The sequence below is a fragment of the Rutilus rutilus genome (genome assembly GCF_951802725.1).
Source record: "Rutilus rutilus genome assembly, chromosome: 6".
NCBI classification, from domain to species: domain Eukaryota; kingdom Metazoa; phylum Chordata; class Actinopteri; order Cypriniformes; family Leuciscidae; genus Rutilus; species Rutilus rutilus.
The window spans coordinates 25845071-25872908 of NC_140214.1; the positions used below are offsets into that span (position 1 = coordinate 25845071).

The following is a 27838-nucleotide window of genomic DNA, read 5'->3' on the forward strand; positions in this document are numbered from 1 at the left end:
CGCAGGTCCTTTTTTGTCAGCCAAACCCCCTTTGACCTAATTTTCCCCCCTGATATTTGAAGTTGATATTTCAATAATTTAATAACACATTTGCATGTTCACGGTTCTCTGATGCCAGTTAATGGTCACACTGACATGTAGGTAAACAAATTATGTATCTCTATTTTTACTGTTCACATGTTTTTATTTGGAGTGTTTTTTATTTTAAATTATTTATTCAAATTTTTATGATTTCATAGTTACTAGCTTTTCATTAACTCACAAACCACCAATATTTTTTTACAAACTGGGAAACCCTGGTCTAATGTAATGTTTATTGCATTTCATGATCTACAGTAGTGGCCAAAAGTTATGTCTGGTCAAAGAAAATCGCAATTTTCACCCTTAATTCACACATTATTATAAAAAAATAATAATAATAATTTGTAAGAATATTGCTTAGTTGTGCTTGGAGTCAATTGTTTTATTTGTGATAATGCAATTGTGTGAACATAATTTTTGTCCATGCTGTCATAGAAAGAATTAATAATACTGATAATACAAAATAAGAGAGAACCAGCAAAATGATGATAATAACTGATTATGATGTAGTCAGTGAATGCTTTTTCCTGTGATCTGTCTGGTTTTCTATGCTTTGCATGGTATAATAAAACCTTTATGTAGATAGTCTGCCTTTTTTGGTGCAAAATAATTTTGTCAGATAAATACTTTAACTATGCAAGTAATCAGGATATATTACCTAATATGTGTAATCCAATATCCATATAATGTATAATTATGTCCAATTACGTAATAAAAGGTTTAATCTGTCTTAGGGCCAGCAAAAAAATGATTTACTAAGGTAATGTTACTGTAAATCTATGTGCTAATTTTAATGTAGTGACGTATCTGATTAATGCCATCTCTGCTTCTGTCAGTGTTGTGTTCATGCTGCTTTTCCTTCTGCTCATCCTCTTCTTCTGTCCCACTAGCAGCTGGGGCTACATCTCTAAGGCTTTTTCATCAAGTGTATAAGCATTTACCTCCAACACTTTAATCAGTGTCGAACATGAAAGCCTGCTTCTATGGCGAACTTTGTTTGCTTGCATTCATTTTTATTAGTTTAAAGGGAACTTAATTAATATGTAGATGAATAGCATTTTAATTGCTGTTTTTGGGTGGGACCAAGTTATTAGTTTAATATTGAAGTTTTTGTGAATCAGTTGACTCTTGGCATCCTATACTTTACAAACCATGCATTTTAGGTCAGTGGTCATTGAAATTCTGGTAATTTCCAGAAGATTGTGTACTGGCTTTTCAGATTCTGGATTTATAATGCTGTTGCAGCAGGAGCAGGGCAAGCCCACTATATAACAGTCTGATAGGTTATAGTGCCACCAAGTGACTACATTGCACACATACTCCATAAGGAAACGGCATTGAAACGATTTTAATGAGTTTAAAAATGATAGATAGTAGGCTAACAAAGGCATAAATATATGCTTAATATACATTTGACTGAAAAAATCTTATGCAGCATGCAGCTTATCGCAATGAACACTTGGTGTCGCACTTTAATCAGCGAGTGAAACCAGGGGAAATGAAACGAATGTTTATAACTCATGAATATTAATAGTTTTAAGTTGACGTTGCTTGGTAACCTTCCTGGAGCGTCCAATCAATGAATCTAATTACTATTATTATTATTATAGCCTATTATAATATCAATGAGTCAAGTCTTCCACATTACAGTAGGATTATCTAAGGGTAGGGATGTTTTTCTTCACCACAGAGATAGGCTACAATGTTTTTCTTTTGACATTGCTGTCACGTTTAATATTTGCATTAGGCCTTGTTTCACTTTTGTATAAAGGAAATAACGCTGTTGATAAACCCTGCCTTTCAGGCCACTTTGTAGCCTACTATCCTTTCTATAGGCCTATAAGACTTTTTTAAAAGAAATTATATAGGTTTATATTTGAGAACTAAATGCTTGAGCCCACATGTTTGAATATTGATAAACTGGTGGCATATGCCAGTAGCAAAATGGCAGCAACCAGCAAGTGCAATTTATTTATTTATTTTTCTCCAGAATATTCAGGATTTTAAATGACCAATTCAATCAGCTCTTGAAGCTTAAAATAGCCTACTAATATAAAAACAAAGTGGGACAATAAAATAAAATAAACCGTACAACTGCAAATGACGGAGAAATGTTCAGATATTAATTCAGGAATTTTAACTACAAAGACACATTTGCAGCAACTACTGAATCAGTTAAATGTATGATTAAAATGTATGAAAGTGAAATCTAAAATCAATCAAACAAATGTGTCCTTAAATACGCACACTGTCCAGTTTCACAAGATGCATACAGTAACGTTACCTACATAAGAAGAAGAATTTGATCCCTAAATATGATACATTGTTGCGTTGTAACGACGTCACTCGGACTCGGGTGCCGCCCCGCGGTAATGTTCCCTCTAGTCTGAATCCAGAGGCACGGTGGTGTCACCCGCTGTGAAACGCTTTGCACACAAGGTTACGAAACAGACGCCATCTTGGCTCAACTGTAAGTTGCTAGCGTGGGAATCTCACGCCACTTCAGCGTAGCTTGAGCCAAAATGTCACACCCTTGCTGCAGTTCGTAGTAACCTTCTCCACTAAACCTTTGGGGGAGGGATATACGAGAGCTGTCGCGCAAACTACTTCTTCCTACACTTCTGTGGAGCACAGGAAAATGGCCTAGCTGTTCCTGGAGATTTCCTGCAGATGTCAAAGACATTATCGCTGGCTTTATGTGACGCGAAGTGTGTTGGATTGTACCCGTGGAGTTACATGGCTGAATCGTGCGTGAAGATGATGATAATGATGATGATGATGATGGGGATTCCACCGGTGAGTAAACGATTAACCCACAAACTGTTATTCGCTTATGACATCTGTGGTGTGTTTACTGTAGAAACCCAACGAATGCAGCATTTAATACTACTTAGGAGATTGAAGACGGATCATTTACGAGATGTAAACTGACTCTTTAACGCGTGTTTCTTGCCATTTAGACTCGCGCATTTTTATCTAATGTGTTCACATTTAAATCACTACGATTAGCCTCTGACTGCTTGTGAAGCGTGTAAAAAATAACTGGTAAGTAAACGCATGCATTATTTGACAGGCTAGTGTTAGTTAGCTAACGATAATAGAGTCTTTAGAGACTGCAGAATGAACTTCAATACTCTGTTATAGGCTACATGCGACTGTTGTTTGGTTTAATAATATCATATTACGGTAGTGAGGAGCTTTCGAGTAATTATTAATGAGGTAACACTTTATAACAATTAACATTAACATAAGTAATACATATATACTGCTTATCTACTGAGGTGGTATTGCAAAAACGAATAACGTTACATGAATCAACACTTCTAACCCTCTCTAATATAGATTATATGACACTTAACTGAGTGATAAGCAGTTAAAAGTTTTTATAAAGTGTTAACTATTGTAGTAATCAACCACAGGCTTTATACCAACGACTTGTGTCTGTTTCGGGATGCTTTGGGAATATAGTTTAGCATGGCCAACTGTCAAGAACCCAACCCATCATACTAAAAATCGTTTATGTGGAGATTTGACTTTTTTTCGTGGTAGGGCGGGAGTATACAGTCATCAAGGGTTTGGTTCTTGCTTTGCAGAGTGAATCAACACTTGCAATGCAGAAGTTAAAGTTACTCATTCAGCTTTCTAATGTGTGACTTAAACACTTGTTTGAGATGCACTTGGGAAGAGAGGAAATTAAGCAGTGGAAGCTTTTGAAATCCAGTGACAGGTTGACAGATTCCTGCTTCCTTCAGCAACAGATAGTCCTGTAGTTGGCCCTGCTGTCCTAGACATCTGAGCTACTTCTAATGCCCTTTCTTATAAATATGACACTGATGTGGGAACAAAGGCTAGTTCCAATGCTGTTTCATTCTTCTTCTTTAAGAGCTAGATGAAAGTAAAATCCTGTAGTAGAAAGTAGAAACCTCTACTGTGATGTTCAAATTGTGAGAGACACTATGGCAGCTGTGAGCTCTAGTTTTCCCTAGCTTTTGGAGCTTCATGCAGCTTTTATGTTCAGGATGACTGATAAGCAAAGCATGGGTGAAATGCCACAGCAGTCAGTAGCAAGAAAGTGACAGCGAAACCATGCCTGGAGTGTGGAAGCAATGAAACCGAGCTTCACGTCAACAGTCTTAGCGGCACGGTGTGCTGCAGAAAAATGCTTTGCACAGTAAACAATAACAGGAAGAAAGTGAGTAAAATCTACAGTGAGATATCTCAACATTCCAGAGTCTTGCAAAAGTGATCAAGTCCAAACTGAACTAGTCACACGACACTTAAAATTTTAGTGGTTACTTGTGAGAATAGATTTTACTGGGAATGCAGGGAGTGCTGATGTGTAATGTGGTAATATTGCATGTTTAAACCCAAGAAGCCTTCAGTATCGTGATGTGAAATTTTAAGGCCTCTAAATTATTAACATGATCCAAACTTTGCTGAAAACCCTGTTGAAAACAATATTCTATGCGCCTTTTGCCCTCTGATTGATGGTTTATACTTTTGTAGCAAGTAAAATACCTTTTAGGCCCAACTCCCAAATAGCACCCTAAACAATCTCGGTCTTCCTATGAGTCTGCACTTGTGCGACGTACTGCTGCTTTGACTGTGGTAGAAGTCTGCTGCGATATACGCACATTGAGAGACCACAAAAGGGGGCGCTCGCGAGTAGGTTTGAGTATCGTTTGAATTTTAGAGATTTTGATTCCACTTTCATTAAAATTGACCATTGGCCGTCTATAGTATCATGTAGGCTATTTATATCAGGATAACCATAGGTAAAACCACACACACATATAGCTCCTCACTACCATGATAAAATGTGAAGTTATAGTTCTAGATGGCTTTTATAGTATTTTCTTATGAAAAACAGTAGCCTAAATACATTGTTTTTTACTATAAATAAATACAATTGCACAATACGATAGCTTAATAAGAAAATGAATGTACTCGAGTCAGCATATGGTTATCGTGTTTATATTGTTTCACATGTTCATGTTGAGAAAAACAATAATATCCACATGCTCAGGTGAGAAAACGTGCTTCACTGACATACGGTGCAGTGACACAAAGATAACGGTGTGCTTGGCGAAGTTTCTAAAAGCACTTTGTGTTTTCTGTTCTTAAAGTTAAACCTATACGATAATTGGTGCAGTCTGCTTTATTAGCCCTTTCCCGTTTGCGCTGTTTGAGCTTAAAGGCTTTTGTTCTTTTATATTTTTTGGTTTACACATATTGTTTAATGTTTTCAACTAAAAGACAACCTTAAGATATAACGTAAGCTATTGTGTATATTGCCTAATTGTGTAAGCTAGTTCATAAATGGTGACAAAAACTTGATGAATAAAAAATAATGTCTGTCTCGTTAAACGTCATTTAAATAGTTCTGAGCTTGAATTGAGAATGCAGATAAAATAAACTTTTATTAACGACAGTAATGTGCAAAAAAAAATCATTTTTATAGGGAAAATTTAAATATTATACTATTATTAAATGTACCATTATTCTCTTATAGTATCATACTGAACTGACCGACAGCTTCAGTGATTATAAAAGAAGCGTCTTTGCTTGTTGTCTTTGTTCAGTCACAATTTGAAGGATAGTTTTTGTTTTTCAGGAGACTTTGTGACTTCCTACTTTTTCCATATAGTGGAAATGGCTAATAACTCAAAAAGTGCAGCTCTGTCACCATCTACTGGTTATAATGGTACTTCGAATTTCGAAATGTTGAGTAGGCTATAACACGACCAAGGGAGCTATTTTGCCGAATATTATCATGATTGCAAATGTTACAATGATTTTATATTACTTAGTTACTTACATTTCAGACACAATGTTGACTGTTTTTGTTCTATTTCACCAAACAAAGATCACAAACAGCAGAACTAGCCTATTGCGCATTCTCAAAGCAACACTCAGCGGTGTTTTGTTACTGAAGGATTTAGCATTTTGAATGAATTGGTTGAATGAATGACTCAATGACTCATTCATTAAATGACTTGCTGCCACCTACTGGTGGTTTAGTTTCATATTTAAAAGTTGAATTGCATTTTTTTCCAACATTTCTTATGATTTGTATATTCAAAAATGTATTTAAAACATGACATTATTTATTGCAGTTGTAATTTTGCAGTGTAGATTATTTTATTTTATGGTAACAGCCCTATAGTGTCTTATTATTATAATTTAATTTATTGATTAAATGCAAGAATTTGACATGAAAGATGGCACATACATTTAATAAGGTTAAAAAATGGGCCTTTATAAAGGAAAAATAACGCCCAGGGGTAAATGTCAAACATATGCAGATTTAAGTAAAGCTGACAGAACACTGATGAAAATATTGCTTCAGAGTAAATTGTTTACACATAAATTGTAAGCACATGACAAGGCTTAATGTCGAGGCCTGCATGAAGAGCAAGACCTACAAAACTGTGTAAGAAAGTGTGGGATATGTTGGGTCTCTCTCCTAACGGCTTAGTTATGTAACAACACTTTATTTCTGATGTGAACCTATTTCTGTTTTCAAAAACTAAATGCTTACTAAATGTACTAAATGCATAAATGAAAAAGTTATATCAGTGGAGCCACATGTTGCTTAGATGTTATTCCTCTATTTGGCAATTCCAAAAGGATTGCAAATTGCTTTAAATGTCTGGATTTAATATCATATTACTCAGTTTACAGGTGAAAAATACAACACCTCTAGATGACTCTGACTGTGCATGTATTATTTAGAGAATCTACCAAGTAATTAAATCTTGATCAGGCATGGCCCCTGGTTTCTTGGTCGCAACCAGCTTGTCTCCAAATACATTTTTTATGTTTATAGTTGCTTTAAAGTTTAACTGTGTGCACTATACATTCAGTCTATAGTGGATTATGCAGTGCTCCTTGAACGTTGACAATTAGCTGTGAGTGTGAAAACAAAGCTCTTTGTATTTCAGCAAGGGTGGAGTCACAGTGCGGTTTAATGGAAACTTTGTTTTTTAAAGGGTTTGTTTCTGCACTGCCAGTTATCTATAGCAACGGTTGCAGATTGTAATTAAAGACTTGCATTTGTACAAGCACAACCCATATAGTCGGTTGTAGAGGCTTTGGGGATTTTACTCCTGATGTGAAGAGTTTGTTTGGCTGGCTTTAAAATATTGCATGATATCGTGCATGATATCGTGTAGTTTGTACAGTGGTGGCCAAAATTATTAGAACGGTAAGATTTGTTTAACGTTTTAAAAGAAGACTCTTCTGCTCACCAAGGCTTCATTTATTTGATCCAAAATACAGCAAAAACAGTAATATTGTGAAATATTTTTACAATTTAAAATAACTGTTTTCTATTTGAATATATTTTAAAATGCAATTTATTTCTCTGTTGGTAAAACTGAATTTTCAGCATCATTACTATTTTCACTGGTATTGGTACCGAATACTGACATTTTGGTACCGTGACAACAACACTACTTTCTTTTATAGTTACTTTCCTCTTTATTACCATTTTCTTTAATAATGTTTTCTGGTCTAAAGCAATATCATATGCTATTCTAACACAGCAGAAAAGAGAGCAAATGCATAATCAGGGGTCCTGTTCCCCAACCTCACTTAAGCAGTTTGCGTGACTGGTGTTTCTTATTCCCTTCCTTCGTGTCGTCTTAGCTTTGTGCTGACAGTGTGGCAAAGCATGCATCTTTAACTAAGTGTAAAATGTGTCTAGTCTGCTACTTTCAGAGCCCTCTGCTTGGTGGAATATCTTTTCTCTGTCGTAATCCTCAGCACACTCATTCTAATGTGAGACCGGCCTTCACCGTTACCCACTATGACAGTGACGGCCTATCCACTGCAACGTAACAGAGGCAGCCGCAACTTCGTGCTCCTGATTTTGTCCATCTTCAAAGCTCAGCAAATTATACTGGAAGTTGAAATGCTCTAATTTTAACAATATTAGGTTAACTGGTTAAGGGTATCAACATAAGGCATCCATTTAGCAAATGGCTGAAGCAGACACAACAGGGAGAATTCAAACCAGTAGAGTTTTTATGTCATTAGTGAAATCTTATCATCCTGTTCTGTTTCAGGTTTGGCTGTCCAATGTGTGTGAGACTGGATGAGACAAAGGCTCTATCAGGAGCCTTTGTGTAGATTGACCTGCAGTTACTGAAGAGGACCTCTGGGCAGGTGAGAATTATTATTATTCTTGTATGTTTCTTGAATGTGATCTGAGTTTACTGATTGTTTCGAAGTTACATTTATAGTTTATGAACTTATTTTCATACACCCACGCTACTCTGCTATCATTTCATGTGCACAGCAACTAACTCAGTCTTGTGCTCTATGATGAATCGCTTGTTGTATTCCTCATTTCTAAGTAGCTTTGGACAAAAGTGCCTGCTAAATAAGGGGAAAAAAGTGCAAATATCTCTTAAGAGAGAGGGATCTTTATAGGGTAAATATATTGCCATGATCTGTTGCTATCCCTAAGTTAGTAAAAGATGATGGCAAAGGTAATCCAAGTGTTAAAATAGGTGAAGATTTAATTTTAAATTTAAGTAAATATTTAATATCAGCCAATAAATAGTGAAAAAAACCCATCAACCACTAGGGGTGTGACGAGACGAGACATGAGATTGGGTTCACAAGAACGAGACGAGACAAGATTTTTGCACTATATTGTATAGAAATCCTCAATGACAAGTCATGACTGGAAAAATAGTCTGCAGGTGCATTTTGACATGTTTTAACTAATAATCTTGTAATGAATGTCATATCAGTTCTACTTTATGAGTATGAATTATCAAATGCATTGAAAGACAACAATATACAAGCACTGTAAAAGATTTTGCCACAAACTCAACCGAAGGAGAAAACAAACTGGCTTCTCTCCTGTATGGTTTAACACGAGTCTCTTCAGACCTTACTGTACATGAATAATGAGCTTCCAGAACTTCTGATTGAGGTTGTGTATGTGACCTCCTAATTGAACTCCTTTCCACAAATTTAACATAGAAATAAAAACAGTATAAATAACAGTTTTTTCTTAGTCTTATTAAGTGCAAACAATAAGTACAAGTGCAACCATAATCAAAGTACTCTCTCAGTATTCGAAGAGCAAACAGAGGCCAAAACAGAGACCAGAGCCACAACTACACAGTCCATAGATAGGTTTGATAGTGGGAGACGGGCTATTTTGTGCGCATCAGGGAGCTTATGTTTTACTTTCACTTTCAAATTCGCGATCGCACGTACTCTGTGTATAGGGAGCGGCTATGCTGAGCGCAAATTCTCTACAAGGTAAGACATTTATTAGACGCTTAGGCTCTGCTGCGCATCGAATCATCCGCCATCGTCACGCGATCAGTGAACTGTGATTCCTGCTGCACTGTGTGACTCGTGCTGGATGAGCAGAGTAGACATTTATAATAGTTTACAATGGTTTTTATATTTATAAAATCAGCAAAACGACAGTGGAAGCATGAAATGTGAATGGTGGCATATTCTATGCTAATTTCACCCTCACACCCCGTCCAGGCGATATCACGAGACGGCTTTTCACTCAACGAGAAATCGTCACATTTTATTCTCGTGATATCTCGTGGCACAAGATCTCGTCACACCCCTATCAACCACCAATCCAAACATTAATCATCAGTTACATAAAATCATCTGTCTCAGCCTTTAAATTATATGGTGCCAATATATTGTGAATCATTGACATTTTCATGACATTTTATAGAGCATCACAAAATACAACTTTTTAATAAATCAGATCTTCAACCAGACTCTGGAAGACTTTCACAGTTCACTGTACTTTTAAAAGGTTTTCATTTGTTAGCATTCTGTGTTCCTGTGCATGTGGAAAATATTGTATTTATGTGCTTACAAAAAAGGCAACTTCCCTTTCAGGTTCACACATCACTTGGCAGGGTGGAGTTTCTTGACCCATGGAGAATTACTTCCAGGCTGAGGCCTTTAACCTGGACAAGGTGCTGGATGAGTTTGAACAGAATGAAGGTAAGAGAACTGCTAACTTACAAAACTTTGAAAGAATAAAGCAGGAGCTCTGACAGTCATAGATGTTCTGAGGCCGTACAACAGAACAAAAGAAATTCTCAATCTCGGCACGTTTACATTATCTTCAGATAAGCCACTTCGTCAGGTGAATTAGAGCACAGTGAACTGAACGCAGAGTAACACAGGTGCTGATATAAATAGAACAAATGTTTGGCACTGTCGAGCTGCTCACAGCATGGCTAGCACAAGCAGGTAACTGTGCTGGTGGCAGCAGTCTGTGGTGTAAATGGGGTCAACTGAATTAGCATTTCCCCTCAGGACTTCTGCCTCTCCCTGATTTTCCTGAACACTGTTTAATTGGTGTCACACAGTCAAGCACATGTAATTTACAAGGTTAAGCTTGTATGTGCGTTTTGAGTTATAGCAGGAAATTGCAATTAGTATTATTTTGATCACTGTTCTGGAACATGTGGACAACAGCTCCTGGTGCACAGCCACATAAAATTGACATTGGAATTTATTGATTGCTTTGTCCTGTATGTCACAAAGAACATTAAAAGCCACACAAACTTGGCTCACACACAGCCACCCTCTCAGTGAAGCCATTGAACGGTGGAATGAATGTATATCCCTTCTCCGACACTAATCTTGACAGATTAATGGGGTGAAAGGAGACTTTAAACTATTAAACGGCCCCAGAACAAAGCTGAATAGTGAAGGAGAGCAATGCGAGTATGTGTCTGCTTGATCACGCTTGGATGTATGTAAGAGAAAGGGAATGCCTGCCCACATTCCAAAGCATTGATGTGTCAGTTTGACAGATGGATCCCAAGGCAATGACCAGATTGGCCCACTTCCTCAACATTTTCCAATCTAGCCTGACCTAATTTCTCAATTTATCTGTTTGTTTCAATCTTCTCAAAAAGGAAGCTAATGAGCTCTTTTTTCATCCTTTTAGATGAAACGGACACGCCGACTCTCTCTGATGCCAAGTGGACTCAGATTCTGGCTCCGCCATCACACCTCCTTTCCCTGAATCCAGCACTGACCCACTCTGACCTCAGCCCAAGGGACAGCCCTATCGGCTTCAAGCCGCTTCTGGATGCCCAGATGTCAGATGGCCCCTCTTTGGCTGAGGTCACCAGGTTGGAGGGGAAACAGGGGCTGGAGCAACAGCCAGAGGGCAGGAGCGAAGAACGGCCGGCAGATGTTCATAGTCCCCCTCTGCCCCAGCCCAACATTGGCAAGCTGGTGAGCACTGACGGGCAGTTGGCAGACTTGCCGGCCTCCAACAGCATGGTGCTGGAAAACGGGTTTCCAGCTAGTCCTGATCATAGTGGCTGGTCTGACGTCCTTCTGGCCAATGATGATGAGACAAGTCAAGCTGTTACAGATCAGCAAAGTGTTAACGATACTGGTCCCTGTGAGCTTAAGACGGAGCAGAATGGTACCGATGAGGGAAGTGGTGCTGGTCTTGATGAACCTGGGAATAGACCACCTGTTTTAAAGAATGGTGTTAAGATGGAGGCAATCAAGCCTGAAGCTGGTTCACCTGTCCTTGAGGTCAGAATGAGGGACTGTAATCTGGTATTTCCAGAAGGAAGTCATCCCCAGAAAGGGGAAGCAGTATTGCACAGTTCGGTGAATGGTGGCGGAGAACTGGATTTTGAGAGGGAGAATCATGAGGGTGCTTTTCAGAATGGTGGACTGGTTGAGAATGAAAGTACAGGGAAAGATACTTTGGTGTTAAATCAGGAAGAGAAAGAGAAAACAATAGAGAATGACCACAAAGAGATTCACAGAGACTCTGAATCATCAGGGGCGGAGAAGTCCCTGTCCAATGGTCTGATTGCGGACTTTGATGGAGATGCACACAGCCAGCCAGCGGTCCCTTCAAAGGAGGACTCTGTGACGGAGGAAAAAGAAATGGAGGAGAGCAAACAAGAGTGTTGTGATCCAGTTCGAGGACTGGAATCTGGCAGAACAGGCAAACTCAACAACAGCCGGCTGCAACCTGTCAGTGTTCCCTACGGTGGTGCCCGCCCAAAACAGCCAGTCAGTCTGAAGCTGCAGATTCCCCAGCCTCTCTCGAGTCAAGTTAAGAATGAATTTGGCTCTACTGGCAAGAACAAGAACCTGGAGCCACAGAGTATGACAGGAGGCCTTGAGACGTCGAGTGGAGTAACCGAGTCTGGGGTTGTTCGAATGAATGGAGAGCATGGAGATTGCTCTTCTGGCGTACTCATCCCATCTGAGAGTCCAGACAATGATCTCCAGGCAGGCCAACAGGGAGCCTTCTCTAAGAAACCCTTTAGCTCCTTGGGGGAAGTGGCTCCTGTTTGGGTTCCTGACTCCCAAGCACCCATTTGCATGAAGTGCGAGGTCAAGTTCACGTTCACTAAAAGAAGACATCACTGTCGGGCATGTGGCAAGGTAAAGCATTTTGTTCATTAGTGAGTGGTGTATTTTTTTTTTACATTATTTAAATCCTTAATCCAAGTATTTAACTAACAGGCTATAACTTGTTTGTGGTATATTAAATCATGCTGGTTTTTGAGAATGGGTGTGATGTTACTTTTCTAAGCAATCAGGTTTATGTTAAACTTTGGCTCTTTTAACTTGGATCTTTTTCAGTTTAAATTTTTGGTTGCTAATAAAAATTCCCTAGCAACCACATAGCAACATGTTTAAAAACCTCTCATTACACTTTAATAACCGCATTGCACAGTGCTGACAACAGGACACAACATCCTTGCATTGTGGAGGTGAGTTTTGCATGTGCAAGCAGCATTCTTCAGAAATTAAAAATCAATTTAATATTGGCTTCTAACAAGTTGGAAGCTCAGGCAGAGAATACAAGTTTGTCTCACCTCCTGCAGACCAATCTGTTTTTACTTTGTCTCATGATGTTGTAACTATTTAACATAATGTTTTGATAGCCATAACACTCTAAGGCTGGCATCCACTAGAGTTTGAGCCAATTTTTATCCATAAGCTTCATTTGTTTTATTTGTCACACCCCTCTTCCATTCATAATCAGTAAATGCGACAGACCCTCGAAAGAAGAGGTTGAAATTAAGGAAAAGTAGTCGGTGGGTGTGACATCTTTGATCAGAATCAAGCTGTTCTGAGTCAGCTAGTGGGACACTGGCTTACAATGAGAGAGCAGAATTTCAAAGAAGAATGGGTAATTGTCGGGCAGCTCTAAACCTGTGAAGCTGTCAAATTCCTTCAGGGAGAAATGTTTGTCTATGCAGCACTCATAAATAACTGCAAGACTGCTGGAATAATGTCTTAATTTCCCTTGGTGATAAACTGCTGCATCGTTGATGACATTTTCACAGATATGGGCTGGAAAGAACAACTGAAAAGAACTGAAAATGAAATGTAGCTGTGGTGCAAAATGGTTTAATCTGACAGAACTGTGATGTGTTCTAGACCATGTCCTGAGAACTGGTTCATGAGTCATGGCTGGTCTGGTTCATATGGTTTCTTTCCATGGCATTGTTTTATTATGTCTCATTTATTATGTATAATTTTCGGTATGGATTGTTTTTTACAAAGCAAATGTTTTTGTGATGTGTGTCTGGCCAGGTGTTCTGTGCTGCTTGTTGTAGTCTGAAAAGCAGACTGATGTACATGGACAGGAAAGAAGCCAGGGTTTGTGTTACCTGCCACCGTGCAATCATGAATGGTGAGTGATATGAAACTCATAGGAAAAGTTATAAATTTCCCTCTATAGACTGGGAGTTTTTGACCTCAAATTTTCCTAGTTTGAGTTCTGGTTAAATTATACCCTTTAAAAAAAATGGTACTAATGTACTGTAGTTTTCATTAATACATAATCTTTATGGTCAATTTTTCAGAGTTCAATTGAAGCCTGTGTTTTATGTAGGTCGGAGAGAGGTTTTGATATTTTCCGAGTCTTTAAGGATTATAAAGAACAGAATAACATTGTTTCCAAGTAGCTTTATGCAGAAATTAACCAGTTAACACTTGAAATTAGGGTTTTACTATGTGTATAACCAGATCCTTTGAACTCACTCATTAGCTCAAGCATGGGAGAACATGGGAGGTGGTTGCAACCAGAGCCCAAATCCCAACAACCCAGCTGAGTACTGCTCCACAATTCCTCCTCTGCAGCAAGCCCAGGCATCAGGAGCACTCAGCACCCCACCACCAACCGTCATGGTGCCTGTTGGTGTCCTTAAACAACCAGGGTCTGAAGGTAAAGTCTGTAGGATATTGGCAAGGTAAAACGTTGTTGATTTGTGGATTGTGGATTTTTTTTTTTTTTTACTTTTCAGCAGTGTTCAAATTGTGTCAGGGCTCTTTGGGGGTCCCCAACCCCTAAACTTCATTCTAGGTCTGTTTGGTGGGAGTTTCACTTACACTAACCCAGTGGTTCCCAGCCCTGCTCCTGGAGTGCCTCCAACACTGCACATATTTGATGGTATTGGAGCTGATGAGTTGAATCAGGTGTGTTTGATTAGGGAGACATCTAAAATGTGCAATGTTGTGGTACTCCAGGACCAGGATTAGGAATCACTGCCCAAACCTAATCGTGCTGCTGTCATTTCCTAAACTTCTGTCATCATTGACTCACCCTCATGTTGTCCCAAATCTGCATAAATTTCTTTATTTTGTTGAACTTAACTCTTTAGGGTTGTCTTGATATCAGGTTTTTACTGCATGAAGATAGTGGCCAAAGGAGTTCACAATAACAATAATCTCCTCCGACATGATTTTGTTCAGCAGTAGTAGCTTCACATTGCGTGCTTGTCTTCCTTTTTTTGTTTTATTGTGCACTACTGCCACCTAGCAATAATTTTTTTTTTTTTTTATATCATGGTTATCGTCAATACCAGTATAATGCGACACCCCTAGTTACCAATATTCTTCAAATATCTTATTTTGTGTTTCACAGAACAGATTTGAAACAACATGAGTGTGAGTAAATGAGGACAGAATAAAATTTTTTATGTGAACTCTCCCATTAACACAGAGATAACATAATATCTTGAGCACTTTACAGGTGCATAGAACCTTCCGTCACAGCAAATCAATTTCAATTTCACCATTTTTTGTTTGTTCTTATATGTTACGGTTCCCTTTAACTCTACTCTGGATTTGAACACTGCTTTTCAGGCTGTTTATCATTTAAAGTCCAGAGTTAGCTGTTCTTAAGCCTCACCGTGTGCATGTACTTCCAGGTTCTCTTCCTCGAGAGCAAAGAAGGGTTTGGTTTGCTGACGGTATTCTACCCAACGGGGAAGCTACAGACTCTTCTAAAGGGCCGCCGGCAAACCCCAACCCCTCACAGCCTGTGGCAGCGCCCCAATACTCAAACAAATCCTCAGGAGCCAATGCTTCTGAGGTGACAATTTACTTTGTTCCATTCAAGTTCGATAAACTGTTTCAATGCATCTCTAATATGGAGTTTTTTTCAGGCATAGGCTCATTTCCGATCGTTGTGCTTATCCTGAGACAGTCATGTTATGTTGCAGTCATAAATTTGTGTTTTTTCCGCTGCTGTAGACGGCCCGTGCCACTGGAGCCCCGACCGCCAGCCCTGTGGGCAGCTCTCTCAGTCTGATCCCAGAGGACGGACTTCCTCCCATCCTCATCTCCACAGGCATTAAAGGAGGTACGGGAGGCCACATCACAGGTGCTTGCCCATCCTCACCATTCAGTTGTCTCCACTATTGGTGCTTGTTTGTTTATGTCCGTGTGCATGTATCTGTGTTTCTGCTTCTGTCTCCACCACTCATGCTAAGGGAGGGCTTTCTTTGGGTTGGTTCCTCATCTGGGTGGTACCATGAGAGGAAAGTGTCATGGATCAGTCTGTTGCTAGTTACAGTAATGATACTGTTTGCCTTGTCTGCAGACTATGCTGTGGAGGAAAGACCTGCTGAGATTGTGCTGATGCAGCAGCTTGAGGAGGGCGGCCCTGATCCCCTTGTGTTTGTCCTCAATGCCAACCTACTGGCCATGGTCAAACTGGTCAATTGTAAGTGAGCTATTCCTCGCTAGATATTTACTATGGTTTAGATTTAGTATTAATGCTAATGGAGTGATTTTGGGGGGGGATTCTCAGTCATGTGTGTTTCATCAGCTATGGGCATGTTTGGCCCAGTAGACATTTCTCATTATTAGCAATGTTGAAAACGCTTGTCCTGCTTAATGTTTTTTTGGAAACCGTGATATATTTTTGTTAATTCTTTTAGGAAAGTTAAAAAGAACAGCATGTTTTTGAAATAGAAGGCGATTCCCATGAGCCATAACAGTCATTTGTGCCATCTTTGTGTGAAGATGTAAATAGGAAGTGCTGGTATATGACAACAAAGGGTATGCATGCCGTGGGCCAGGCAGAGGTTGTATTGCTACTGCAGTGCCTCCCTGATGAGAAAACCATTCCCAAGGACGTCTTCAACCACTTCATCCAGCTGTATCGGGAGGCTCTCGCAGGTAAACTGATACGCCTCCACCAGGGGGCCCGTACTGGTAAACTGATCCAGACAAAATGAGAGCGCGGCCTACATAGATAAAATTAGACCTTTCTGCCAGGAGGCCCTTAAAGGTAAAATTAGGCTGCTGGCCCCAATGGCATTGAGGATCCACTTCAGCAGAAATTGTTTTCCAGACACAATCCTTGTCACCCAGTCGTACTTCAGGTCAGTAGGTTCAGCCTCAAAACAGTTCCCTTATCTTCTTACTCTGAAAGCATTCCCTGTTAGCCTAATGTAGGATGTGTGCCAGAAGTGTGGTGACCAATTCAGACGTGTTCAGTGAAAGAATGTTATCTGACTGGCCAGATTCAGTGTCCATCAGCTTACATAAGGGACTTTCGCACCGGGTAATTCTAGGAACTAGCCACCTTTATTTTGACGGCGCTGAGAATGCCAGCCAGAGCCACACAGTGCTCGCATTCTCCATGTTCATTAGTTTAACGATCTGTCTTAACAGTCCTGTCTAATACGTTATTAGATATAACTGTTATACATAGAAAGTAGACAGTATATGAAAAGGTGTCAGCGTATGCCGTGTGGTTGATGTCCAGTGTTGCTAGCTGAGCAGAAATGCATATTCATGTTTCTCTTGGTCCCTTCAAAGTAGCGTTGGATGTTCACCTCAGCGTAAAGGTTAAGAGGTCCATCTATCACTTTTTTCCATGGTCGCAGAGTTAGTTTGTGGAGTAAACATATAGGCTATAATCTGTGTGTTAACACAGCTTCAAAAATGGCGGGTGCTGGTGTTTCGCGTGTGTTCGGCCGATCAGCGTACACTAACGTCACTGGTAGTTTCTATAGTGCTAGTTTAGACCCTACTCTGAAGTAGGAGCTAAATTAGTTCCTCCAAAAGGAGTTCCTAGAACTAAAATTGTTCTTAGTTCCTGCGGTGCGAACATCCCAGAAAACGGGTACTTCCGCCAATAGTTCTAGGAACTATGAAAAGGTTCCTCCGGTGTGAAAGCCCCTATAATGACTAATGTTGAGAAAGTCTTGTGAGCTTTTTTTGTCCTTTTGAAGTGAAACTTTATGAGCTGTAGTCAGTAGTACTGTTCTAAAACCTAGTAAGCTTCATAAATGTGAAGTCTTATATGCCATTGTTCTGCAAATTTTCATGGTTTCGTGGTTTCATTTTAAACAGGAATCCATGCAATCAGAAATTTCGTTTCCCACACTGATTCCGCATCAGGCTCAAATTGGTCATGTGAATTTGCAGCTTTGACTAATTGAAACATGTTTGTGTGAGCTGTGCTTCATACATCGCTGCACGATTGACAATGGAGCATTTTTGACTGTGAAATTTCTCAGAAGTTTTTCTAATGTGACTAGACCTTAACACAGGCAGCAGTTCTGAATGCCACAAAAATGTAGTACTAGATTAGCACATGTTGCTGAGCTAATGACATTGTTCATGATACACTAATAAGCATACAAATATTGACTGCCTATTTGTAATTAGGTGCAACTATTCTTTTATTGAATAAAATATATTAAAGGTCCCGTTCTATGTGATCCCATGTTTCAAACTTTAGTTAGTGTGTAATGTTGTTGTTAGAGTATAAATAATATCTGTAAAATTATAAAGCTCAAAGTTCAATGCCAAGCGAGATATTTTATTTAACAGAAGTTGACTACAAAAAACGGCTGGATTGGACTACACCCCTCTTCATCCTGCTTTAATGATGTCACTAGAACCGTAACCTCCGCCCACAGGAACACAGGCGTATTGATGGCGAAATGTCAACAGACGTGGTTGATGTTTATCTATAATCGGATACCGCAAAAGTTTAATTCGAAGTTGTAAGTTTGCTCTGTCCATTTCACCACGGACTGTTTTTCTAACCTGGAATAATATCAAGCAGACTTCTCTCAGCGTTTCATACTGACGACGGGGACTATTTCAACTATATTCCAGCAAGCGGTAAGTAGTGATTTAATATGGAAGTAGCGATCACTCTTCAAATCGTTCGTTTCTCTTAGTAGGATGAAAATAATCTTACTTAAACTGTGATTAATATACAGAAAGCGATCAAAGAACAATCCCTTTCCAATCGCCCAAGCTATCAATCACACAGCGCGAGTTTATCTAGACACTTGCCAAAACTCGTTATGAAATCAATGACGCTGTTACACTGCACAGCGAAGCTCTTACTGTATTTATATGCCTCATGTTTGCATTGGTGAAATCATTAGTGAGTGCAGAAACTGCGTTGCAATGATAAGATCTTTCACGCGATCAACAGACTGTCATCTGCTCAGTGCTCATCACTGCAACCTTTTATGTGATGGTAATAGATCTAAATACTTAAAAAACTTCTCACGATTCGTTAATCCAGATAGCTGTAATAGTAAAAACGTATAATAGCTGTAATAGTAAAAGTTTTCCAGATAGTTCCACATGTAATGCCAGATATTTCATATGCAAGCATGTCAGCCAATCACAGCAGAGGGCGTTTACACTGAAGTCTCACAGCAGACACGCCCCTTCAAACAGAGTGTTCAAACCAGGGAATGAAATCAGGCTAGGAAATATGCCTTTTATTTCTAAATTATAACAATTTTTGATCTAAAAAACATACTAACATTATAAGGGCACCCCTGGAAACATTATAAAATAATAAAAATAATCCATGGAATGGGACCTTTAATAATTGTCATTTCATTACAGTTTGTCCACCATCTTGAATGTATTTTTGTTTTTCTCCCCATTTTCTTTGCACTGCTCTCTGGGTAGATATTATTGTCTGTTAATTATATTTTTAATTATATTTTATTTCTACTTTTTGATACAATAACATTAGACTACAACAGCTCTAACATATTACATTTATACATTTTTGAACAACATTGGGTTACACTTTATTTTAAGGTGTCCGTGTTACAGTGTAATTACACATTTAAGTACCGAGTAATAATAATGAACCTCATGTACTTACTATATGGTTAAGGTTAGGATGAGGGTTTGGTTTAGGGTTAATTACAATTATGGATAATTTATAGCTATTACTATAGTAACTAACTACATGTAACACCTGTAACAAAGACACTGTAAAATAAAATATTACCCAGCATTAGTGTTATTGTTTATGGTATTTACATTTCTGCAAACGTGTTTAGCGATCTAAACGTCGCCTTTTATCTTAGTAGAAATAGCTTAAGCATGAAAATAAAGTGGTTGAGCCTGATCTAATCCCACACTTCCTTCTGTGCAGGAAATGTGTTAAGTCACCTGGGCCACTCCTTCTTCACTCAGAGCTTCCTGGGCAGCAAGGAGCACGGCGGCTTCCTTTACATCAGCCCCAGCTTCCAGACCCTGCAGGACCTGCCGTTGCCTAACCCGCCTTACCTCTTTGGCATCCTGGTGCAGAAGTGGGAGACCCCCTGGGCCAAGGTCTTTCCCATCCGACTCATGCTCCGACTAGGGGCGGAATACCGATGTGAGTTTGTGGTTTGATGTTGAATTTGAGGCTTGTTTAATGGTCTAGCCTTATCGGACGTTGAAAGATCCGGATTGTTCCTGTCGTTTTTATTGTATCTTTGACCTCTTGACATGGAGACGTGTACACTTAGAGAATCGTGAGAATGCAAGGCCCCTTTCTGATGCCTGTATATGAGCTGTTTAGGAAACCACAATGCAGAAAATGTCTTTTTCTGTGCTCTCTTCTCACGCAGAGTTTTCTCTGCACTAATTCGTAAGCACTGCCTCCTGTGGAGATGGAATATATTATCAGTGTGTTTCTCAACTCATGATTCCTCATCCATGACATGCAAGCATTCTCACATTTAGAAGCACCATGTACGGTTCTAGTCTCATGTTTAACCGGGGTGTGTGAGGACTTGGTAAGCACACAGGCCCCCGATTTTACATTAAAGTAATTGCCGTATTACATAAAAGGGGCCTCTGAGTCATTTGGAGTGTGAAGGAGCTTATTGTGAGCTGCTGATTTAAATAGCGTGACTTGTTGTGGTAGCCTGGCGTGTTCTTATCGTACACTTGTGTTGCAGTCTACCCCTGCCCACTGTTTAGTGTTCGCTTTAGAAAACCTCTTTTTGGAGAAACTGGTCATACCATCATGAACTTGCTGGCAGTAAGTATTCTTATTTAACTTCTTCTTCTGCATTTAGTCTTCTGCATGACTGTCAATATGAACCCATGTCAAGTCGTCTGATGGCGTTTGAATTTTCCCACATCTACAGGACTTCAGAAATTACCAGTACACATTGCCGGTGGTCAAGGGGCTGGTGGTGGACATGGAAGTGAGGAAGACGTGCCTCAAGATACCGAGCAACCGTTACAATGAGGTGAACGAATAAACAAACTTCTTTTTGGTTGTTGTATGGCAACAAATTTCCAATAGAGTTCATGGAAAATGTATTTGGAATTTATGTGGAACAGCATGAGTAACAGCGAGCGTAGCAGATTCATGACAAATGTCCCATGAAACAATTGAAGCATTGACAACAGCTTGTCTTCTGTGTCCTCCGTGTCCTAAATACCAAAAGTTGGAGACTTTTGGTATTTAGCTTGTGTTTGAAAAGCGTTTTACGGAGCAGAACTTGTAGTGGCAGACCTTTGACATAGCAGGGATTATTTAAAGCCTTGGCTGCCTTGTGTCTTACTCTCTGCTTTCTTTAAAAGCTGTCATTCACTCATCTAGGACTTATAAACCCTTAAAAAACGTAATTAAGTTTTCGGATTATGCATAACTTTGGAAAGTCATGACAAGTTATCTTTCGGCTTTCTCAGCTCATGAAGGCAATGAATAAGTCCAACGAGCATGTGCTGGCGATGGGCGCATGCTTCAACGAGCGGGCGGATTCCCATCTTGTCTGTGTTCAGAACGATGATGGTAACTACCAGACGCAGGCCATCAGTATTCATCACCAGCCTCGCAAAGGTGCGGCACGATTACCTGCATTTGCAAAAATCCACACCCAAAGATTTTAAATAAATGCAGCCTTTGTGAGCATAAGAGACTTCTTTCAAAAATATAAAATACTACTAAATAATGTTTTTGAACGGTAGTGTACGGCAATGTAATGGATTTTTTTTTTTAAAGATGACGATGACATCGAATTAATCATGATATGTTGATTAATGAAAGTACTTTGAAAAAGAGTTCTGTTTCTTTTAAAAGTGAATGAGTAATATTGCATGAGGAAAGTATGTTTTTGATGTATTATTTCCTTTTATCCCTCTTTTAGTGACTGGTGCCTCCTTCTTTGTGTTCAGCGGGGCTTTAAAGGCTTCATCGGGCTACTTAGCTAAGACCAGCATTGTGGAAGGTACAACATTTGCAGCCTCTTTCTCTAAATGTAGGACATCTGATCCCCCTGGACAATGTCTAAACTAGACATAATCTCCCTTTTAATGTTTTTGACCCAGTCCCAGTCAGGGACAGTCAGTTGTACTTTTTCTACCACTTGATTCTAATTTAAAGTGCTTTCTACTTAGCAGTATAATACTCAGATCACTTGTTTGGAGAGGTTTTTGGACTTTTGATAAAAAGGCTACCATGCTGGAACCAATCCCATAACTTTTGATTGCTCAAAATTTGGCCAAACTTGATTTTACGACCTCTCATATATACTATCTAATAGTCATCATGCCAAGCTTGAATAACAAAATAAATCAACTAAAAGCATCACTTTGTCTGGGGTTTTCTCAGCAGTGTTGTAACATAAGAACATTTGCAGGAGAACATGCCAAAATCAATTTCTTTCAAAATTTGAAAGGATTTCTATCAAATGAGACCATGTACTTGATGATACCTTGTTTTTTTGTAGAGTTATAAGCCATTACTTTTAACTATGCCACTTGAAATTACGTGAAATCATTAAAAATGCCTTCAGGGTGTAAGGGGTTAACAGTGACGGTCAACAGAGCCAGGCTGAATTGTACTTTTTGTACCACCTGATTCTAATTTAAAGTGCAGATTTGTGTGCTCACTGTAGTAACACTGAATGCTTGTGCCCCAGATGGCGTGATGGTGCAGATAACAGCTGAAACGATGGAGGCCTTACGGCAAGCCCTGAGAGAGATGAAAGATTTCAGTATTGCCTGTGGGAAAGCTGATCAAGACGAGAACCAGGAGCACGTCCATATCCAGTGGGTTGATGATGACCACAATGTCAACAAGGGGTGAGCAGACAACTAAAACTGGCTCGTTCACTTGACAAGTTCACTGACATCATTCCATATCTGCAAAGGGGGGACAAAATCCATATTAATGTCTATGTAATTAGAATGCAATGTCATTAAAGTCCCTGTTTGTGTAATGGTCATGTGTCCCAATACCTGTCGCCGGTTTGTCTCTCCTCAGACTACTGTTGGTAAATTCTCACCACTGCTAACCGGGAGCAACTGACCCAGTTGCTTTGCCATAACAATTTGGCCTTTGTTCATTATTCCTGCCCATTTCTCCTGCAGCCAACACATTGATTCCGAGAACTGATTGTTTTCTTACCATCTAATCTACCCAGACCTTGATATGTGGCTTTTTCAGTAGATGATTAACAATATTCGCTTTCCCTGTGACTGGTCATAATGTTTTGACTCATCAGTGTGTGTGTGTGTGTGTGTGTGTGTGTGTGTGTGTGTGTGTGTGTGTATAGCATTAGCTGCTTTTGTGGATATCCCATCAAAAACCCTGTTTACAAAGGAAAATATTTAATCCCAAAAATCATTCTCATCCCACCTATGTACTTTTCTTGTTATAAGAGTGATCAGTCCCATTGATGGGAAATCCATGGAGTCAGTCACCAGCATTAAGATCTTCCATGGCTCAGAGTATAAAGCCAATGGGAAAGTCATCCGTTGGACAGAGGTATTTATTCATCATTTGTCATTATTTATCTTCATTTAACGTTATGAATTCTATTGTAATGACATTTCAAATCTGTAAGGCTTTCTTTGTTGAAACACAAAATAAGATATATTTGAAAAATCATTTTTGACCATACAATGAAAGTCAGTGGGCTCCAATGTTGTTTTGGACTCTAGTAACTTTTTTTTGTCAAATGATTTAACTGTACATTATTTGTGCTGTTCGCTTAGGTGTTCTTCCTGCGGAGCGAGGACCAGACCAATGGCCTGAGCGATCCTGCAGACCACAGCAGACTCACAGAGAACGTGGCAAGGGCTTTCTGCATGGCCCTGTGCCCTCACCTCAAACTTCTCAAAGAGGATGGGATGGCCAAACTGGGCCTGAGGGTTACATTGGACTCTGATCAGGTTACAATGATAGCTCCATTTAATTGTTGCTTTCTGGCTACATCTACATTAATTTGGATACATTTTTATCTTTTTCTCTCTGTTTTGGCCTTCTGTCCACACTTAGACCATTTTTTGTCCTGCAAAATTTTAAGACACTCTCCAAAGTGGATACATAAAAAACAAAAAAACGAACAGTTTTCGTGTTATAGTGTGTGGACTGTAAAAGCTGAGATATTTGAAAATGATGACGCATGTTTAGTCATGTGACGCATATTGTACATATATGTGCTATTGCACAGTGGCCTGACTACGTCAGACTTCCTACTTCCGCTCAATTTCAGTTCGCTTCTGTATTCAGTCTGAGAAAGCGTAATAGCTTTCCGTTTTCCCCGGCCTGAAAACAGCCGGCCAATCAACGAACAGAGGGCGGGCTGAGAGCCGTGACGTAGACGTTGACTGTACCGTGGATGCGTAGATTTACTTCACATAATCTGCAAAAGTTGTTCACAGCGATGTTCACTCCGGTATTTTGCTCGATAGTTTTGTTTTCGCATCACACATGTGTTTACAGTGGAAGTTAGATGCGGCTGAGCATGCGCATAACACACGCCATAACCAAACGTTATGTGATTGGCTTACGGGTAACCAATGATTTTAAACCTCCGACAAGCGCCCCCCGCGAGAAAGAAAACGCTTTTCAATTATGCCATGCCAGACTCTGTCTACGAAGCAAAGCCAAGTAGCAGAGTTTGGTATTACCAGGCTAATTGCACAGTGTTGCTAAAGATAAATGTTACTTTGTACAATCTTCATATTACATTCCTGCAAAGATGACAGAAAATTTAGTCTTGTAAAAAAGCATGAGCGCACTTGCGTTTTAGACCATACATGAAATGGCTTTTGAGTGTGACCTGGACAGAAGTGGTGGAATATTTTGCTAATAAAATGATTGGACCAGAAAAATAGTGTGAGAACTTTATTATGTCTGGTCTCTTGATATTATCTCAGTAAAACTTTTTATTAGGATTTCAAGTGATAGTTCACCCAAAAATGTAAATTATGTCTTTAATTACTCACCCTCATGTCGTTCCAAACTCGTAAGATGTTCGTTCACAGCTACGCAACCACCACTTTGACCCGTCAAAAAGTTCATAAAGAGGTCGTAAAACTAATCCATATGATTTGAGAGGTTTAGTCCAAATTTTCTGAAGAGACACGATCACTTTATATGATGAACAGATTTAATTTAGGCTTTTTTCACATATAAACATTCATTAGTTGTGATAAACAGAAGCTCAAGCATGTTCGCTTGATGTGCGAGAACCAATGAGGTTCATTCTCGTGTTACGCAGCACGTTTGAGCTTCAGAAAGAGGTTTGCTCTCACTCTCAGGTATCAAGCAGGCATCAATGTTTAAATGTGAATAAAAACCTAAATTCCATATGTTCATCATATAAAGTAATTGTGTCTCTTCAAAAAATTTGGACTAAACCAATTCATATGGATTAGTTTTACAATCTCTTTATGAACTTTTTGACGGGTCAAAATGGTAGTTGCGTAGCTGTCAATGGAGGGACAGAAATTTCTCCGATTTCATCAAAAGACTAATGTAAATGTAGCCTCAGTCAAGTTAAGATGACTCCTCCAGGCTAACTCTGAAATGTCTTACAGGTGGGCTACCTAGCAGGCAGTAACGGTCAGCCGCTGCTCCCCCAGTACCTGAGCGATCTAGACAGCGCCCTCATCCCAGTGATCCACAGTGGGGCCTGCCAGCTAAGTGAGGGGCCTGTGGTGATGGAGCTCATCTTCTACATCCTGGAGATCATCTCTTAAAAGGAGGGAATCCGTCCAGTCTCAGACTCATGCCTCCCACCAGCTCGAGTCCCTCATCGCTCGCTCGCTCTCTCTTTCTCTCTCTCTCTCATTTGCACTTCAAAGAGCCTGAAAGCTGTGTAGGAACACGTCCTCCATACCACCTATGCACCATCTCCACTGGGACGCCCTCTGCCCAGCCCCGCTGAACGTGGTGCTCTCTTTCCTTTCTCCTCACCTCTCAACTCCACTGTGGAAACCATTGGCCCTGTTGAGTCAAAAGGGGTGGCGACCCTGAATTCGATCTCTTCAGAACCGTTGTAGCAACACTAAGCTCCTGAAACACAAGAGGGCGCTCTACACACTCAGCCCTAATGGAGACTGTTCAGATGTTGATGTTGTCCAAGAGAGGAACTGTAGAGGGAAGGTTTGTTGTATGAAATTGTTTCTGGTGCACAGTGCCTGGGCCTCAATAAGAAACGAAGAATGAGCTTCGGTTTCGCCTCTAAGCTTTATGAATCACCAGATGCTTTATTTCATGAATATGGACCTTGTTTTTTTTTTTTTTTGGGTAAGATAAAACTGCTCCAAAGCTAAAACAATGTAGCTTCCTCAGAGATGGACTGCTTGGCATGGTAGCGGAAAGATTGTGGAACAGTATTAGGAATGTTGACGATTAAGTTGCTGTTACAAGTATCAAGAAAGGACCTCTGTCACTGACTTTATTATTATTATTATGAGACAATACGATCGAACAATAATTTCAAGCGGCCTTCAGGAATTCAACGACAACTTCAAGTTCCACATAATGGTAGGTTTTGACATGACTGAAGGTCTCAGACCGATAAAGCTTTTATTTTGCATTGGTTTGGACCGTGATCGAGGATGAAATGTTACCATTTTTCTGGGCCGCTGCATTTAGCATCCTGTCCCATCTCTTCTCTCACCCTTTTTAGTGGCCCATGTTCATTTAGTGTTCCGCCAATGTTTTTAACATGTTTATTATATAAAGGATTGTGTAAGGAATAGCAATGCAGTGCACGGGATATAAAGCCATCATTAGGAAATAGAAGGAGAGTGCTGATATTTAAGTATTATTCAGAGATGAATGCTATATTCATTAATGAGGAAAGTTTGGATTTCGGTATGTGGTTTGGAAGCCCTTAATTCAGCTGTTAGTTGGGTTGGGGCCATTAACTCTGTTAGTTTTTCACTGTGTTAAGGTCTGGTCACATTAGAGGGATTTCGCGAGCAAACAAGGTCTATTTTTAATATTGTTGTATTATATGAAGCACAGCTCGCGTAAAACTTTCAAACCAAGCAACTTTCTGTTGGTCAACATCATGGTAAATCCGTCTGACTGTCTTGAATCTGTGAGTAACGTGTGGGGAAATCTTTGGCCCTCACGCAAAATTCTGATTGCGTGGAATCCTATAGAAATGGCTGGATTTTGCTTGCGAAACTGTAAATGTGACCGCACTTTTTAATCATGTTTTATGTCCTTCTATAGACCATTATCAATGTGCTTTAAGCAGGGCTCCAGACTGATTCTAGGATCATCGCAAATGTGACAAAATACAAATTTGCTACTCAGTTTCGTACGGAGCCCCTAAACGTAATTATCTTTAAATGTTTATGCATTCTCTTGCAAAACTTTTTTGTTCCCCCCAAGAATGCTCTCAACTTTTGTATACTATAAACTATATTTCAATGCTTTTGTGATGCGAGTGAATGCAAAGATTTCCGGGTGAACACAATACTTTTTGCGAGAGAATGCAAGCACTTTGCGCACGAATGCAAAGTTTCTTGGGGAGCGCAGTACTTTTGCAAGAGAACGCACAAAAAATAAAATAAAATGTCCTGCCATCTCAAGTTTTTTCACATCACCAAGTCCCGTTTAGGGCTTTGTTTCGTTATATAGAATTTTGTGAGGTGCCGTTAGCTAATTACAACTTAAGAGGGCACGTCAGTGTTGTTTGCTAAGCACGATCCGTGATTCACGCACAAATGATTCTTGAGAACGGATTTGAGAGTTAGCATGTTTAATCAGATTCTGTCAGTGAATCATTCAGAGCTGTTGCAGAGTTAGCAAAGGTTTTACTTAACTGCAAGTCAGTTCTCAATTATGAACTTGAAGTGCTTCAAAACAACCATTTTTATCGAGCGGTTTCAGTTTATCGGTTCAGTAATTTCATTTTAGGAGCCAATAGCTTCCCAG

At 39.6% G+C, this 27838-nt stretch overlaps 1 protein-coding gene across 2 annotated transcripts; it reads left to right on the plus strand.

Moving 5' to 3' along the window:
• Positions 1-2475: 2475 nt before the first annotated feature.
• On the plus strand, positions 2476-27460 carry zfyve9a (zinc finger, FYVE domain containing 9a). Of its 2 annotated transcripts, none has more exons than XM_084410911.1 (19): positions 2476-2877; positions 8151-8250; positions 9976-10083; positions 11042-12516; positions 13678-13777; positions 14135-14311; positions 15297-15460; positions 15622-15751; positions 15971-16093; positions 16396-16551; positions 19805-20029; positions 20598-20680; positions 20790-20894; positions 21340-21490; positions 21798-21878; positions 22572-22734; positions 23314-23419; positions 23650-23826; positions 25480-27460. In XM_084410911.1, exons 3-19 carry the CDS (start codon positions 10014-10016, stop codon positions 25639-25641), a joined length of 3648 nt encoding a protein of 1215 aa, XP_084267037.1. In that variant the 5' UTR covers positions 2476-2877; positions 8151-8250; positions 9976-10013; the 3' UTR covers positions 25642-27460. The 2 variants fall into 2 exon arrangements, with proteins under 2 accessions (XP_084267037.1, XP_084267038.1); XM_084410912.1 differs by having other exon boundaries at positions 15622-15730.
• The last annotated feature ends 378 nt before the right edge of the window (positions 27461-27838 follow it).

Coding starts and splice junctions, on each gene's coding strand:
- zfyve9a (XM_084410911.1), top strand. CDS start 10,014: ATGGAGAATTACTTCCAGGCTGAGGCCTTTAACCTGGACAAGGTGCTG. Junction 16,552..19,804: donor GTATCGGGAGGCTCTCGCAG/GTAAACTGATAC, acceptor CCTTCTGTGCAG/GAAATGTGTTAAGTCACCTG. Junction 23,827..25,479: donor TTACATTGGACTCTGATCAG/GTTACAATGATA, acceptor AATGTCTTACAG/GTGGGCTACCTAGCAGGCAG.